Here is an 18,912-nt window from a genome sequence, read left to right on the forward strand (position 1 = left end):
CCCTCAATTGGCAAAGCAACGCCACTTCAGCAGAAGCAAGCCAGCCGGCAAGCAGCCTGGTTTTTTTTTTACAAGTTTTCCATCAAATTTTTTGTTGCTGTATAGTTTCAAAGTTTTGCACGGAGCAAGTTTTAAGTATTTATTTTCAGCTTGTCGATCACGTTCCAATGTATTTGTTAGCCTCTGCGGTGCTTTTGTGTGTTTGTGAGGTTGCAGATTCAATTTGGGGGGGAGTTGGGTTGCGTTCAGAAGTTTTTTTGGTGAATGTGAACATGGTCATTATTGGTTAACCGATTGTGCGTCCAATTTCATAAAGCCAAAAGCATCGATCACATGAGCACTGCGATTAGTGTGTGGTTCGTGATCAAATATTAAAAAATGTACAACTGATAAAATGGATTTCTTGCATTTAAAAAATAGTTCAGAAAATTCAAGTGTATTAACCGAGTTATTCAATAGCAGGTCACATTTATTCCAATCTGAAACCATATACTTTGAATCCAATTTACGTCTTATATACATTCCACAGTTGGCATTTATTTCACCATTTAATTTTAAGGAAATTTTTATTAGTTAACACCGATGGCCAAATCACACGCAAATGTGCCTGATGGCATACATTCTCTCGGATGCTAAGCAGGTTTAATCCTGGATAGGTGCTTTAATGGACGATCACAACTGTATATATCAGGTGTTGTAGGCGGGTGTGGGGTACAGCAAAATCAATTGCTGTACCATACCATTTCCGTACATGCTCCCCAGATTCAAATTTCACTGGTAAGCGTGGTGACGCACAGTCAATTTGCGATGCGTTGGGAGGCCCTCGTCAACGCGAGAAGACTGGCAAGATCTAAAACCCAAACAGAGAAGTCAGCAGTTCTGTTCACTGTTGTGGCGCATTTAATCACCTAAACTTGCCTCCAGGTTTGGCTGTGATGAATAAACTTCAATACAGTAAAAAACAACTCATCACCTGTTTACAATCAGAGCAATACAATAAAAAGCCGGTGAAGTGATCCAACATTTTATTTACACCAGACGGTTCAGCATTTTGATAACCAAACATTAGATAAGAGTAGGATGGTCTATTTTGCACTTTAAAATACACGCGCATTGGTTAGGGGCGATACCCATATGCAGGCGAGGACAAACACAGACTCTTGTGTAACAGCAACGCTTAGCAAGGTTTGGGGGTAAAAACAATTCTTAGCGTTCCCGTGGACCATTGTGGACTTCTCGGTGAAGGCGCCATGGCATTACTGCGCGGTTAATCGTAGAAACCCTTTAGTTGCGCTTGAAGAAATCTGAGCGGAACTGTTGAGTGAGCTGCAGCTTTCTTGGCACTGCATCGCCGTTGGCTTGTTTGGTTAACACTCGAGTTCGCAATTGGAAGGTGGTGAATTCAAATGGCAGTCAGGGGTCACACACTGGGTTCACCGTCACCACTGGGACGATAAAATAAATATCACCTCTAGGCATGTAACGATTCATCAAACATAGTTTCTTGCACTCACACAACATGCATTAAATCCTGTGCATGAGAACAAGTTATTGTCAACTTGCAACTGGTTCACGTGATTTCTGCAGCCACTAGAGGTGCTACAATCACCATGATGTAAAAAAAAAAGATCCTGAATTAAATTGTGATCTTCATAAAATTGCAAGGCAGGCAAATCGTTACATGCCTAATCACTGTGACGCGATAAATGAACAGCATTTGCCCTGTGGATAAACTTGACTCCCACCATAGGAATGTGGAATTTCTAACGTTAGCTCAAGTGCTGCCAATGGAGATAAGAGCGCCCCCCAAAATGCCCGCGCCCCCCACCAACCAACGTTCGTTTGAGCCGGGAAAGCCACTTCGACGTTGTCGCTGCATCCTGCAACGAGAGACATCCCCCCCTCCTTCCCAAGAACTTTCATCACATGTCACATGATGGTGGTTCCGTCCTTGAGTGTGCCCAGGGCGTCCATCTGCTGCGTGAGCGCGATGACTTCGCGGTAGCCGGCGCCCAGGCCGGACATGTGCTGGAAGTACTCCTCCTTCTCCACCTGCACCGTCATGTTCGACACCCCGCACTCCTTGAAGACGGCCGTCACCTGCGACACAGCGCGACGTGCATCGTGCAGCACAAACATGTGTCCCCCGTTAGCCTTCCTTGGGTGGATAGAGCCTCGGTGAGGGCCACCCAAAAGCAAACCAACATCATAATTTGTATGTATCTTTGGTGAACCTCTTTCACACCGTACATAGCCAACCGTGCCAATCGGAGGTGTTAGGGAAAGGACAACAAACTTAATACAAAAATAAATTTTAAAGAAATGAGTTTTCAATCTAGATGATTTAAAAGTGCATATAGCTCCAGTGGCTTCCTAATATCAGAAGAGCGTTCCAGGTGGCCGCAGAAGCGCATCTGAAAGCGTGCGATGCGGTGACCGTCTTTGTTCGATGGTTCGCCAAAATCTGCTGCGAGGATGACCGGAGCTTGCGTGATGAATGATGCTCTTTGTCGAGATCAGCAAGGTATTATGGCTAATTTGTAGCAAGCACTTATGTGTAATGAGTGCGACCTTAGAATGTATTTGTTCGGCAAACGGAAGCCAATACAGGTTAGTGAGCATCGGGTGGACTTGGTCAGATCTTGTAGTACCCGTTACGACACGTGCCAAATAATTTAGTACACACAGCTTGCGATCGCACGCAGGGAATTTTATTTCATTCCCATTCCTCCTTCAGTGAAAGGTTTCATTAAAAAATTAATTCGATATTTTTAAATAAAAAGGTTCTTCTTTCTTCACCTCCTTGACAGATGTTTGTAATGTTGAAAGACCCCCAAAGGCTTTGGAACATGGGCGTACAATTACGTGGAACATAACGTTCTTGGACCATAGGGCAGCCCCCCCACGGTAGAAGGGAGTGGGAGCACAGAAGGATATTGACCTGGCAGAACAAAAACACTTAACCCCTCCCCCAATTATAAATCGCGTTTGTTATTGCTCAAATGGGTGCCACCCATGTCTCAGATCTTTGACATCCCTGTACAATGATAATGGCACAATAATGGCACAAACTTTTTGAAGTGAGAATAATTGCAAGTTTAAAGGCTGACTCACTTACCGAAGAGACTGCGATAACCTATGATTTTGGTTCATATTTGAAAAACACATCAATAATGAGTTTACGAGCAAATCGGGTGAATGTCAAAGCACTGGGCCTGCATTTGCCTATATCTTGAGCTTTCAATCCATCCAGCACGATATACACACGGTTTTCAAATGTACAAGTGGAATGAGTTTATAGTCTAAGCACATTCTCCAATAACTGTAGGTAAAAAAAATACATGTTTTTTTATTTAGCATATTCCAGTTCTAAGCATGAATGTTGGTTTGATTGCTAAGTGAAGAACACTCTTCGGAGGGCATATAAAAGTGTCCCTCTAGCATTACGTATTGTGTGATGTCCTTTTCCTGGGTCCTCTCACACACTGCTCATAGTGAGATTCAGATTAGACACTTCTCTAATCTCATGAATGACTGCGATGGAATAAAATCAAAGTAAAATATCTAAATAAGAAAAACAGCCGAGTGTAAGCGACATGCAGAAAAAAGTTTGGTACTGCAGCAGCAGTTGTACCTGCTGGACGACCCGCTGCTCCACGACTCCCACCTGCACCTGCACGTGCAATGTGCCCGCCACAACTGCAGCCGAGTGCCTCCAGAAGTAGGGGTTACGGTAGGAGAGCACGCCGTCCACGTTCAGCACCTGACGGAGACAGACGTACGTGCGCACAAGACATCAGCTGTACGAGACCTGACAATAATACCGATAAACCATTCAGTAGGGTTGTAAATGATTTGTCAATTAAATTGCATTATACTGGTAGGAACCTCCTGGTTACACCAGCCCACAGGGGATTATTGTGTCCGTCGTGCAGGGAGGGGCTGGGTGGGGAGGGGAGGGTGGGGCTGGGTGGGGAGGGGCTGGGTGGGGAGGGTGGGGTTGGGTGGGGGGGGCTGGGTGGGGAGGGGCTGGTCACCCCGTGGTGCCCTTATAAAACTCAACGTTTAATCTACTCACGCCGGCTTGTGCCCGCCCTCACAGTCGGGCATATTTGCGGAATACACCATGCCGCCGTTGACCCTGGCTATTGACCGAGCAACCCAACGTTACTACCAGCTCCCTCCGCAGGAATGTGTTCTATATATATTTAAAAAAGGGAAATTTGTGAATGTGTGTCTGTTCGAAATGTTTAGCATACTTCTCAAAATGCAACAAACTTTAAATTTGGCATGTGGGTAGCTTCCAGACTGTACACAATGCAAAAAGTATAAAAATAGACTTTTGTATTTTGGGGGGGGGGGGGGGCGCAATAATGGATATATTTTGCACGGCAAGTGAGCGGTGACGTCTCATCTGTGATGTCACCCGCATGCGGAAGCGTTACGCAGTGTGCCTGCTGATGTCACACATTAATAAAAATTGGCGTGTGTAAGAATTGACTATTTGATTTATGTGCTATGTTGCGGTGTGCAGTGGGTGATTAGCGCACTTCAATACGAACCTGATGGCGACCCGAATTTGATTCCTGGAGATGGCTGAAATCCAAAACGGTCATGGGGCCCCCTAACTTACCAACCCGCACTGGCTAGTGTGGTGAAGTATGGTCAAACAACTCCCAAAAATGACACGCCATGGGGAGGCCTTAATCCAGCAGTAGACTGACGAGATAATTATACAGAGGTTACGCCATAAACAATTCCTTTGACTCCAGCAGTCCAACTAGTTGAATTCAATTTACAGCAAAGCATAGCTTTAGTTGACTATTAAACGTGCAATTTCTCCAGGGCAAACGGGCTGGAGGGGACTAGGGGCCCAGCTAAGCAGGGGGAAATCAGACAGCTGGGAGGGGTTGGGGAGTGGGTGGGGGGGGGGGCATTTAAATAATTGCACCAGGGCCCACCATAACAACCGCACTCTGCTTCCACTGTCACTCCGAACCTTGTTGAGGCCGTTGGCGAGCTCGCGTTCGCACTCTGGGGGGCAACGGAGGACGAGCACACGGCACGAGTCTCGCAGCAGTGGCACCACGCTCAGGAAGATGAGCACCGAGATGAACAGCGAGCAGATGGGGTCAGCGGCCAGCCACCCGAACTGCCTGATGAGCAGCGACGAGACGATGACGCCCACGCTGCCCAGTGTGTCGGCGAGGACGTGCAGGAACACGCCTTTGACGACAGCGGCAACGTTCAGAATCAGAATGTTTATTTATACTGGAGGAATTCGATGAGCTATGAAGCTCTTTATCACCGATGTCCAGCAAGGGACAGAACGTTCCAACAACAAAAAACACGATAGGAGTGCAAAGTATAGGAAAGGTAAACAAATCACTTAAAAATATATAAATAAAACTAAACTATGTTTTATCTTACAAGAAGCGACCTGGCCATAAATGACAGCTCAACAGTGACTTATCAGGTGGAATTTTATAGCAGCAAAATAACCTAAATAATCAGGTGGTCGGCATAACCCAAAACATAAAAAAAATAACATACGTGGATTATTACGTGATGTTTTACAACACATGTTCATCCTCCGAAGCATTAGATCAGTGATCACATTATCCACCCCCTCCCCCCCTCTGCCAAAGGCTGATAGGCTGCGATGAGACCACGGGGCTCAGACAGCAGCTCTGCCTCACAATGTAGGTATTAAGCAGGGCCGTTTATTACATGTGATACAAACACTCAGGACAACTATGGCAAGTGTGCACTCCTCGCCACGAGGTCCACGCACCTCTCATGTTGGCGTTGAGGCCACCACCAATACCACCGCCGCCGCCACTCTGCCCATGCGAGTGGCCATGGCCGTGACTGTGCCCGTGCCCGTGGTCCGAGTGGGCATGGCCGTGGTGCTCCGAGTGCGAGTGACCATGCTCCTGGTGGCCCGAGCAGCCTCCGGCGCGGCCGTGGGCGTGGCTGTGCGCGTGGCTGAAGGCGCAGATGCCCACCAGGTTGACCAGGAGCCCAGCCACCGAGACGGGCTGTGACGCGCAGGTAAAACAAACGGACGTGAGACGCGAGTTGTACGCACGAACCTTGGTGGGGGGGGGCGTTGATGAACAAGTGGCGCGCCACCGACTGCAGCGAACGCGCACGTACGGTGAGCATGTCTGTGTTGATGTGCGGGGGGTCGACGAGGCGCCCGATCGACTCCAGAAACACGAAGAAGGCGATGACCATGAGGAAGAGGCCGTTCACGAACCCCGACAGGATCTCCACTCGTCCATAGCTGCGTGACGGCAGTGAAAGCCCATGTGAGGACACGGACGGTGCATTTTATCACGCAAAACACAAATTGGTTTTGTTAGAACATTTAAAAAATGTTACACTATCTCCCCACATGGGTTATAATTTGAAACATATTGAGTATGCGTTTTTCAATTACCCACCCACCAACCCAATGATTTGAGGAATTGTCATAAATAATTTGAAAAATCTATTTTTATCCTGTCTGTAATGTCTGCCTATTTTTTCGTGACATTCGTCCCCCATTGCCAGATTATTTGGGCACCGCAGTGGCGAGATGTTCGCTCCTTCGCCTGGCATGCAGGTGGTGGGGGTTTGAACCCGACCCTGACACCTGTTTTTTTTGGAGTTTGCATGTTCTCCCTGTCATTGCATGGATTTTTCACCAGGCGTTTAAAGTAATCGACTACTATACATTTCCACATAAGCCACTTCGTTGAGCAATCATTTGTGGCTTCTGAAAAAAGAGCTTTAAAACTCAGTGGGCCTTACCTGGTAAAATAAACAGTAAATAGTTCAAAGCTTTTGAACAAGTAACTTTAAGTCTATGGAACAATTTTTCCGGTATCAAGATGAAAAAAATATGCTTTAACCCTATTATTTTTTCACATTCTGAAAGTCATGCCACCTTGGGCAGAGCTCATTTTCGCTTTGGTTTGTGGCCTACGTGCACCGGCCATGATGTTGTTGAGGTGGTGCTTGCTTGCCTGCTTGCTGTGCCTCACCCATAAGAGAAGATGCGAGTGGGCTTCCAGCGTGTCATGAGGGCTGCGAAGAGGCCCAGCACAAGTGCCGAGCAGTCAAACAGCATGTGGAAGCCGTCCGATATGAGGCCCAGGCTGTTGGTCCACACTCCGTAAAATAGCTCTACAAAGGTGAACATCTGCCAGTGGAGAATAACGAATCATGTAAAAATATTAATTTCCGACAAGTTTTCGAGAGCTTTGAGACTCATTTTTGCAATGGAGACAAGACAATTTGGATTCGTAAAGCATCTAGACACGAATCAAGATGTTGCACAAATGCCAATATTTTTGATAGAAGCAGTCAGTTGTAGGCAGAGGCAAAGATAAAGGTCTTGAGCCTAGATTTCAACGGAGGCAGGGAGTCAACAGCACAGATGTTTTGGGGAATTGAGTTTTAAACTGCGAGGGCAGCAGAAGAATTATCCAAATGAGAATCGGATAATTCCATCTTACGGAATATTTAGCTTCACATAGGAAGAAACCAAAGTACTTAAATAAAACCTATCAAGCGTATGTGGGAATAACACGCGAGAGTACAAACCACTGCACCATCGCTCCCCCCATACACACACTCGCAAACATTCCCCATATGGTTATACAGAATGCTGGGACAATGCTGTTGGTGAGCATCTATTAAGGCCGGAACCGCAGACAGCGGAGTGGTGCGACTGCCACCATGCGCGGCCGGCTTTGCCTCCAAAATGATGAAATTTAAACACGCCGCACTAGGTGCTCATTTAAGGCCGAGTCGACCAAGGTGTAGTCCCAGGTGACCGGTCCAGATATCCGTCACCGATGTTAGCCATGACTGGGAACCGAACTTAGATTACCAGGTTCATAGTGTGGTGCACTAATCACTGCTCCATCACTCAAGCAAGCACACACACACAAAAGCCTGCTGTAATAGTGCATCGTATGCACTCACACCATAAGCTATGCTCTTTCACTAATCCTCCATGCTCTGTAAATCCACTGGCTCTCTTTTGGCCGGAGCAGCATCGGATTAGAGGGGAGGGGGATATTGTACTGTACTGCGGCAACATAACACTGAGTGGTAGCTCTAGGAGGAGCATGAACTGAAGAATATTTACGTACAATGTTATAGATTCTGTAAAGCGTCTTGGAATAAGGCGCTAGATAAATATAGATAAGATACTCAACAAGTTTTCCATCAGCATTGTTAATACTATCATTAACAGCGCTAACACTACCAGGGTGATTGTATTGTCTCATCCGTACGGTGTTTCACCACCATACTACTGGGGGTCAAAACCCTTCCATTTCTGCTTATTCTCACCCACTGCTCTGCTGAAGAATTCCCTCCCCTTATCTCTTTTATTTTTTCCAAGATGTTTAAAATCTTGCTTCATTCAACGAACGTGTCAAATCTTATCCATTGCTACTTGAAAAGTGCCGTTGGTTGCTGGACGCTTGGTGTTTTGGGCCTTTGGGCCCTGGGCTCAGTAACCATGGGAAGAAACACATGACATATGTAAAAGCACCATCATCATGATCATCAAAAGTGCTAACAGCATGATCGTATTCCATTGTGACACGATGTGTCCATCAACAGTCATCACCTCTATTATAATTCACAGCATTAACACCTTCAACCAGTCGTGGGTTGCTCGTTGCAGATGATAAACACCATTATCAGTAAGTGTAACCTGCCACCTTTGCTGTGAACAATGTATCTGCCCTCATTACGAGTGTAAACATATACTTATTTAATGGTAATAAACATCAATTGATATTGTTAACATCTTCATGAGTAAGTTTTATTAACACCTTGATCGTCAAACGGTATTAACATTGCTAATGACAAAGAAACCGGGTTCTTTAGGTATATTTGTGCTCGAAATGCACCTTGCCAATGCAGTCCCTTGTATCGGATATCTTGGTAGAACTGATAACCCCCCCGCCCCCAGAAGCCATTTGTATTTTAAACCAACCAATTGGCCTAGCCTTCCTGCCACATTCCCCTTGGAACCAAGCATGAAAATTACATCAAATCATCGATTCAAATCATTATAGTCACGGACCATGCATCGATTAATGTGAGAAAGATGATTTTCTACACATGCAAAATACATACTAACATTACATGTAGGATGTGGCTCATGAAGACGCAACATGTCAACAGAAGAAACGAGACGGTAAGACTGGAACAAGAAATTACTTTCTTGCACAGAAACACGACCAAGAAATTGTAACACTTCATCAATTCGCTGGGCTGGGCTGGGTGGGGGTGGGTAGGTGAGTGATGTGTTGAGAATCATGCCAAGCGGGGCTTAATTTCTGCTGGGTCTATCCAAGGTTGACCACCCGAAAAATATGATCACGCTCGGCACACTATATCCACTATACACCTGGCTATGTATTGCCGTGGCTATTAATCACGTGCCTATTCTAGTCTGCCTCTGATAAGCACCTACAATTAGCACAGTTCGCTATGTACGATGCAAAAGAAGTTCAACATACAAACATACATAGCACGAGCGGTCTGGACGGAACATTTTAACACGTAGGCTTTCGCGACCAATATTATTCATAATATAGGTTTTTGGGTCAGATCGCGTTACTTATAAATGTGTCGTAACCCTCCACCACCCGACATGGCCATTCTTGCCCGATGAAGCTGATTGTAATTATCAGCGACACGTCGTACTCAAATTTTAAAATGCTGTTGATTATCTCTACAGCACACCGGTGGGCTAAACAAGTGAATTATTTTGTCTTTTGAAAAACGTGACACATTTTTTACTGTTTGGCCGTGTCGGGTGGTGGAGGGTTACGACACATTTATAAATAACGCGATCTGACCCAAAAACCTATATTATGGACGTAACATATTTGGTGGGGAAATTCCAGCCCCTGCTGACCGACTCGCCGACTTGTCACACGCACCAGATTGAGGCAGAGGAAGTAGAAGATCTGGCGAGAGTCGTACTCCTCCAGGATCTGCTTGAGGCAGTCCTTGATGAAGCGTGGCAGGGAGTGCGACGTGTGCTGCAGGGCATCCCCCATGAAGTTGTAGAGCGGCGTGCCCTCGGGGGAGTAGCCCACGAAGCTGCCCTTCTGCCCCCGCTTGCTCGGCGACGACAGGATGGCGGTGGCTGCGCCAGACGGTGGCACCGCGGGCATGTCAGTCGGTGACCAAACGCAAAAGGGCAGAGGTCACAAGGCAATGGACAATTCGTGAGTGTGGACGCTTGCCTTTGGGAGATTCTCTCAATGTACATTCCACTGCTGGATGAGGGCCTCCCCACGCCGCGCAGGTCATAAGGGTTATTTGGACCATACTTCACCGCACTGGTCAGCGGGGAGCATATATGTAGGAGTTTTGTACTGGTAGGAACCTCCTGGTTACACCAGCCCACAGGGGATTATTGTGTCGGTCCGTCCGTCGTGCATCCAAAAATGGGAGGGGTGGGGCTGGGTGGAGAGGGGAGGGGCTGGGTGGGGAGGGTGGGGAGGGGCTGGGTGGGGAGGGGAGGGTGGGGAGGGGCTGGTCACCCCGTGGTTCCCTTATAAAACTCAACGTTCAACCTACTCGCCGGCTTGTGCCCGCCCTCAGTCGGCCATATTTGCGGAATACACCATGCTGCCATTGACCCTGGCCATTGACCGAGCAACCCAACGTTCCTACCAGCTCCCTCCGCAGGAATGTGTTACGTGTCCTACCCAAGAATCAGCTTGCATTACCTTCAACCTGGACATCTTCTCTAATCCATGTTTCTCTGTCACTCAATGTAATTCCAAGCATGCTTCTTTGTGCACTTTTCATTTTTTGTTTCTTGTGAATGATATGCTGTAGCAGACAGGACGGGCCGATTCATTCCTCATCATCAATCTAAATCTGAGCAGCCCTACTGAAGAAGGGCACCCATACCAATCAGTTACTCGGAGAGACGCCAGTCAAATTGCGTTCCCTTCAACCCCTACTAACCAGCATTGTGTGAGGTATGGTCAAATCCACCCCCCTAACCTGCACCCATGACCTATGCACTTAAACCATGGCAGGATCATTAGAGGTAGCAGTAGATTGACCATGGCTAATGATGACGATTATGTATGTATGTATGTTGAACTTCTTTCGAACCGGACGTAGCCAACCGTGCTCGTCAGAGGTGCGGGGGAAGGACAACAAACTAAACACAAAAAGCAGCTCTAAAGAAATTAGTTTTCAATCTAGATTTAAAAGTGCATAGCTCTAGTGGCTTCCTAATATCGGAAAGAAGTGTTCCAGATGGCCGCAGAAGCGCATTCGAAAGCGTGCAATGCAGTGACTGTATTTGTTCGATGGCGAGCCAAAGCTGCCGCTGCGAGAATAACTGCAAAAATTTATCTAAAATAACGAATCCAAAATAACAACCCCGTCCATCCCAAATAAGCGCCCACCTATGAGGAAGAAGGTGGCGCTGACGGCCACGCCTCCAGACAGTACGTGCTCCGTGTCGCCAGGGCCTGCGGGCCGCTCAAAGGGCCGCAGCGTGTCGGCGAGCGGGTGCCCCCAGAGCCATGCGAGTGCCAGCGCGCACGGCACCAGGAAGACGGCGCTGAGACGGGTGCAGCGCGCGTTCTCCAACTTGGCGACGCACACCGCGTCCGCGTAGTAGTCCAACACGCACACGGTGAACACCACCACCAGCAGTGGCCACAGCAGCTGGCTCCACGAGCCGACCTTGTTCTGCGTCGGCGGGGGGTGGAGGGAAGCCCACGCGGGAATGTCCACGGTAACGTGTTAAGTGTGTGTACGGGTCTCTTTTGTTAATACACTGCCGGGCTGTCACGCTTAGCGACCAAAAGGGGAAGAACAAGGGGGCAAAGGCGAAAATGCGACGCCGTGGGTTATAATGTACAGCCATTTTGTCAGTCTGAGCCCCACTACCGAAACGACGTGCGGAAGCACTGATGCGGTCGTGGACCGACTTGGTTTTTAACCTATTAACCATTACAGGACTCCTCTTATTAGCCTATTAGCCGCAATTTTTTAAGAAATGCTGGAGTCGCAAGGTAAATTCGTCCCGGTTATCCACGGGTTATTCGCATTTTTACCTCGCAAATTAGTGGAGTAAAATTGTGAAACAATAAGATCCGCAACTTGGGTCCCCCACATTACCGTTAATAAGAGGAGTAATCCCATACATGCCTAATAACCCAGGTTTCCATTGCATGACATAGGACTTCTTCACAATTCTGGCTAATTACCTGATGAAGCTGGTTGTAATCACCAACAAAATGTCATACTCGAATCGTAAATGTTATGGGTTTACTTTCCAACACACCGGTGTGCTGAAGTAGTAACTATTTGACACATTTTTTTTACGTGACAAACCTTGCTAATTGGCTGTATCGTATAGTGGCAAGTTTAACAACACATTTATATTTACACAATCTCACCCAAAAAAAACCTTTATTATAGATATTGGTTGCGAAAGCCTACGTGTTAAACTGCATGAGATAGTTAACCTTCCCGATCTCTCATCTGTTTTAGTAAAAGACAATTACATGTCCAAACAACTTAACAGTGGCTACAGCAAGAAACCATCACTCCAGCAAATGAGAGGGACACAATACCGACGTGAACAGCACTGTTGACATCATCGCAGTCGTACCTCCGTGGTGGATGACAGCACGAGCGCCCAGGGCAGCAGCAGGCCGGCCGACACCAACGTGGAGAGGGCGTTGAGGCGCTTGCTGCCCCCCACCTCTATCGAGAGCTTGCGCGAGGCCACGTGGTAGCCGACCTTGAGCAGCAGCGTCAGCACCAGCAGCAGCACCCCACCCTGTGCACAACCGTGTTCACACTCAATGTTACCACCACTGCCGGGGGGTGTTACAAAAAGGGGGCAAGACAATGAGTGAGATTCATATCAACTGGATGTGCCACACTAATTACACTCACATATATGCAGGGGATAACGCCTGTGATCCAGAAATGTGGAGGGCGTTAATTGTTGGTGGATCGTAGAGATTTGTAAAACTCCTAACCTTGCCAGGCTGAGAGGTGGCGATTACATGGCAACATGGTAAATATGTTTGTGTACCTCTCTGTATGGGCCTTTGGGTGGATTTTCTCTGGCCACTCCCATTTGATAAGCAATTGGTCAAACACCAGAATGGACCAGCAGTCTTCAGAAAATACTTGAAACTGAAGGTTTTTTTTTGTTATAGGTAAATGACATTTTTATGACTACGTATTTTTAGCCTTCTATTATTAGACTGCAGCAAAGCAACTTAATTACCTTGTGATCTGCCAGACCCAGAAGGGAAATGGCAGTGTGCAGCGCATGGGTCAAGGCACTGTCGTGATGGTCTTCAGCTGTGTACAGCTTAAGGAAAAGAAACATCTTCCAAGAAGTCACATCGTCAACAGCATTACATGCTTAAGGCTTATTAATAAACGAAAAAAATACATTCCTGCAAAGGGAGCTGGTAGGAACGTTGGGTTTGCTCAGTCAATGGCCAGGGTCAACGGCGGCGTGGTGTATTCCGCAAATATGTCCGACTGAGGGCGGGCACAAGCCGGCGTGAGTAGGTTAAACATTGAGTTTTATAAGGGCACCACGGGGTGACCAGTCCCTCCCCACCCAGCCCGATCCCTCCCACCCCCCACCCAGCCCCATACTCCCCATCCAGCCCCTCCCCTCCCCACCCAGCCCCTCCCCACCCAGCCCCTCTCCACCCAGCCCCACCCCTCCCATTTTTGGATGAACGACGGACGGACGCATACAATAATCCCCTGTGGGCTGGTGGAACCAGGTGGTTCCTACCAGTATAAATTCTAAACATTATCCAAGTAAATATTTACATGGTGAAAAATGATCTCGGCCAAAGTAAACACTCATTAAAATGAAACATTAATCGGCTGAAAACATCTTCAGAGGACTGCAGAGCTTGGGCAATTGTTGGCACCAGCTCACCACCGAGATGCTGCCTTCCAGCTTGTCTTTGGATCCTCAGTGATTGCGAGATGCAATTTTAACGAACGACGCATAAAACTACACGTTATTATCGTTGTTAAAAATGGCAACAAGTAAAGGAAGCAGTGAAGCTGGCGCAACACAATAACAGGTGTAAAGATCTTATGTGGCCCCATCATCTCTAAAATACAACAGAAGGGAAATAAAGATGCGTTAATATAGCTTTACATGAGAAGGGAAGTGGGGCATTGCATTACAAACCTGCCATTGTGCATTCTATAAAACTATTTATTTTATTTTATCAGGTAATGCCCACTCAGCTATAAAGCTCTTTTTCAGAAGCGACCTGGCCATAATTGATAGCTCAACAAAGTGGCTTATCTGTGGAAAAGTATGGCACCTATAATTAGCACGGTTGGCTACATACGGTGTAAAAGAAGTTCAATATACGTACATACACAACGGCCAAATGCTCTAAATGTGACGGGAAACCCGGAGAACCTGGAAAAAATCCATGCGACCACAGGGAGAACATGCAAACTCCAAATATACAGGAGTCAGGGTCGGGATCGAACCCACGACCTCCTCTATACCAGGCGAGGTAGTTAACATCTCGCCACCGTGGCGCCCCAATTCAATTCCTGGTCATGGCTAAAATCAGCGGGGAGCGATACCCGAACCAGTCCTGGGCTACCCCTTTACCAACAGTAACTTCTGAGCATGGCAAAGACAAAACAAACCCCATAGCCAAGACAGCATGCAAAGGCCTTCATCTAGCAGCGGATTTACAATGGGCTGCACACGATACAAAAACACACACAAAGGCTTTGCAAAAGGATACGATGCTCTGCAATTTTAGCCATGAGGTCATCGTTGTCGAACAATAACAGGCAGATGACGCCGATGATGAATAATACAGATCCTCTGGTCTGTGGAAATAAGGACAATTACATGACTAAAATCCTCACCTCTCTGGAACTCACGAATTACACACATTATTTGCATCTGTACTGGAAAACAATAAAATAGAAATTGCTTTTGTCAGAGACAACGACAGCAACTGCATGGCTTTTAACCTTAGCAGGGCTCCCGGTGGAGCTTGTGAAGAGAGTGGTGAGCAGCGATAGCACCAGGAGGTCACTGTGTTCAAACAGCAAAATGGTCCTGCGAAAACAACATAAATAATATTTAACAAAAACTTTTTTAAAAACACGCTTTTATGAAATGTATTGGTAATGACAGAACTCCACGACTCCAGGAAGTGACCCCGAAGCTTGTCATAACATAAGGGACCGTGGTGATTTACAGCCAACGTCAGTTGAGCGTGGACAATTAGACCCAAGCTGAAACATAACATATAAAAAATAATGTAAAAATTTTTTTATGATATAATATAGTATTGTCATCAGTATGACATAAGTATACCAAGTTTTCAGTCAATGCCACATTGGGAAGTGGGTTAAAATAGAGTTACAAGATTTGAGGATACAACAACGACAACAACAACAGACAGTGAGTTAAAAGAAAGCGTGTATAAAGTAGTACATCATTGTAAAATAAAATACTAAAAAGGGAATTGACCAAACATCTCACTTGACATACCTTTCCTTTAAATGAGTCACAAGACTTAAAAAAGTCACAAGACTTAAACAAAGAATAATATTATTACATTATTTACAAAAAATAATGTGATCAATTACCTATTTAATCCCACTCACCACTGTTAAGCTTGAGCAGTCTGAATGGCGGGGAGTTGATCAGCGACACTTATATGTTCATGTCGAGGTTGGTAATTGAGCAAGTGGATGGCTTCAGCGCATCCTGGTAAATATCTTAAAGTCTACCAGCGAATTATTGAAACGGGTAGTGGTGTTACTATGTGCTCCATGATTTGAGATTGGTGACTAGTAATATGCCATGGGATGATTTTATGTGACCACATAATGTTGAATAACAGATTTAAGTAGAATTGCTATCTTTGCTTTTGGTAAAGTGACATCTACAAGCACTCACCTCAAGGGTCCACAAAGTGCAAGGCCGTAAAACCACAGCAGCGACACGACACAGCCAAAGAATGCGTTTCGAACAATCTTCACCCACTGTAGAGGAAAAACATGTTAACAATTTTGTTAAGGTATATCTTAAACATAACACGGAACTTTTTAAATTAACGTGCAGGATCGAAACATGTTGTTTACACACCTGTCTCCGAGTGATCCTTTTGCCAGAAGAGAACGGCTTTTGGAAGAACAGCAAAAAAGCTGCAGACCTGAAATTACAATTCCTTATTTACTTATCACAGTGGAAATCAATATTAAGGTTAATTGCACTAGCTTCTGTGTTTAATCTTAGGTGTCAACATAAAATCCAGCTGGAAGAACAGTGGCTAGAGCACACAACTCCAAAACAGAAGGCCAACAAGTTCAAATCCCAGTTCGCACTTGACTCAGCCCCTATCATGGAATGAGTAAAACCATTACCATTTTGTGAAAGGTCAAAAGTTGTACGTCCTCTGGATACAATAATTTCTGCAAAGCACATTGTGGTTCCACCAGTGACTCAGGAATTTAATCTGAAGATGAACACCAGCCCACACTCTACTGAGTAGAACCACTCTGACATTTGAACTAATGTGCAGCTGCAGAACGATGTATTAATCAGATGTGACGGCAAATTCACGAACAGCGGTGAAGTACGCATGTCTGCAGACACTCACCCGAACTTGACCAAGAACACAAACTGGACAATGTTGACCACCCTCAGCAGGTCATAGGCTTCGAAGAGGCCAATACATTTCAACAACTTCGCAATGGCCAACAACACGATGTACCTTGCCACCCTGAAGGTTAAAAAGACAATAGGAAAAATCACAACTTGTTATTTCACCAGAAATTCGTCCATCGTAGCGCAGGGCATCCCAAAAATGTGTGCACCACACCATTGCTCGTTTGTGCTGGGAAACATTTTCACCAGTGCGTCTCTCCATTGACAACTGAGAAAAATACAATGTGTTTCCTTAGATGAGGGTGAGGGAACATTTTCATCACTGAGAGAACATAACTTTTAAATACCTTTGGCAGACCACACATTAACAAACGCCTCATTCAAATGTCACTGCAAGAGACCCTTACAGCAACATGTCACTGCGTACACTAAGATTAGAAAAAACACAATGTTGCCACGTCGAAGATATTCCAAGTACTGTAAGCAAATATAGTGAGGCTATGGTGCTTACAGAGACAGATACGTTTCATTTGTGGGCCGTTTCAAAGTGGAAAGACTCGTGTAGGCACCAACAGACCGTAAAAATGTAAGTATCTGGGCCATGAGGCAAAGGGTCCTGTCCCATTCCTTAGAATTGTGCTCACGATTACTGAAAAGACGGTAGCTCACGCCTGTAATGTAATGCTTTGGATGCAATGTTTAGGCTGCAAGTTGCCCAAAGTGAGCTAGATTTTCAGACACACCAATGGGTTCGTCTGTGTTGTCAATGTCGTTTTTTGCGTGGTCAGTTTTCTACCTTCGATTTCAACCGATACACAAAACATCCAAATGCAGCAATCTACCAAATACCAATATCTGATAAGCATACGACAACGCGGACTTACCCAGAATTGTGGTTGCTCCCAATCGACCCCAGCTTTCCGCTGGAAATCACGTTACTGCTGTATTTTTCTTCCATGGTCGCTTCGTATTAAGATGTCGAGAATCGTAAATATGTATTATGCTTGTAAATATTGTAATATATTGTTAAATAGTTGTGCTTTCTCACACGTTCGTTACGCCCCTGGTTTACGTTTCAGCGACGATCGCTCTCAGTGAACCACTTAATATTTGAGGTCTCCTCTGAAATAGACCATCTCAATGGGACCTCACTTCGTACATGTGCAGTATATACACCCACGCAGATATGCACCATTTAGGTATATGTAAATATATTCTAATACATGTGCGTACGTGTATTTATGTAATTCAGTACGTATATGGATTCTAATGCAACACGGATACGCTGTCAAACTACTTCACTACGTCTATCAATCATCTTGTGGGGACACAGAGTACTAACAATAATGTGAACAATTTATTAATATTGGAAAACGCGAGTTATGGTGACAATAATTGTCAAACATTATTTAACATTACAACATAGCGACGCTGCTATTAAGGTGCCAGTAAATGAGATCTGTACACTGAAGAAACCAACGAGATCATTTAATTTGTCGCGACACCCAATTTCTACACAAGTATTGCAATTTAAATTGTCTTAATTCGCCTCAAATACTTTAAAGTCTTAGACATTTAACACTGGAAGAGGCGGTGCCTCTGTGTGCTGCTAACCACATCCCGTGACTTCTTTGAAGCGCAACGGATGCGAGCCACCGACCGAGATGATATCAACAACAACAACGAGTATGCGTGAGAACTGCGACTATTTACTTTAATTGTTTTAAACTATTTAAATGTCCCTGTTTACCGGGTACAGTGCGCGGAGCCGTGCATGTAGGCCCCGCTCGGAGGAAGCAACGTAGCGCACGCCGAGTGCCTTTTTCGCACACGCAGATTCACGACGGTCGCGACAACTTATACATTAACATCTTATACATAAAAAAAACATAATACGGCAAACCCCCCCACCCCCCAAAAAATGTAATAACGATGCGACATTATAACTGCTATAGGTAGAAACGCGCCTGTGGAACAAAAAAAAAATTAAATGTAATTTATTTTCAGGAGGTGGCACGAATCTGCGCGCTCGGCATCCCCCGCCGGTCATCGAGACTGGGCAGCGCCACTCGACGCGGCGTTTCCCGCCAAATCCAGCGGGTGGCGAGCGCTGCGCAGGCGCCATCTTACTGTAGTTTTTATAGCAGCCAAATATTTAAAAAAAATCACAATATGAGTGCAAAGTATATGGAAGGTAAATAAATCACTTA

General features: G+C 45.8%; 1 protein-coding gene across 1 annotated transcript; it reads right to left on the reverse strand.

Moving 5' to 3' along the window:
• Positions 1-870: 870 nt before the first annotated feature.
• SLC30A5 (solute carrier family 30 member 5) lies at positions 871-18,619 on the reverse strand. Its single transcript, XM_078862003.1, has 16 exons — positions 17,587-18,619; positions 16,695-16,817; positions 16,181-16,247; positions 15,992-16,077; positions 15,055-15,142; positions 14,820-14,907; positions 13,301-13,377; positions 12,671-12,841; positions 11,454-11,742; positions 9,960-10,168; positions 7,032-7,189; positions 6,160-6,289; positions 5,795-6,041; positions 5,000-5,226; positions 3,635-3,763; positions 871-2,100 (listed from the first exon to the last, which is right to left on the reverse strand). The coding sequence occupies exons 1-16, from the start codon at positions 17,658-17,660 to the stop codon at positions 1,930-1,932; spliced, it is 2,334 nt and encodes a 777-aa protein (XP_078718129.1). The 5' UTR covers positions 17,661-18,619; the 3' UTR covers positions 871-1,929.
• Between the last annotated feature and the right edge of the window lie 293 nt (positions 18,620-18,912).

The sequence above is a fragment of the Lampetra fluviatilis genome, chromosome 13, assembly GCF_964198595.1.
Source record: "Lampetra fluviatilis chromosome 13, kcLamFluv1.1, whole genome shotgun sequence".
NCBI lineage: Eukaryota > Metazoa > Chordata > Hyperoartia > Petromyzontiformes > Petromyzontidae > Lampetra > Lampetra fluviatilis.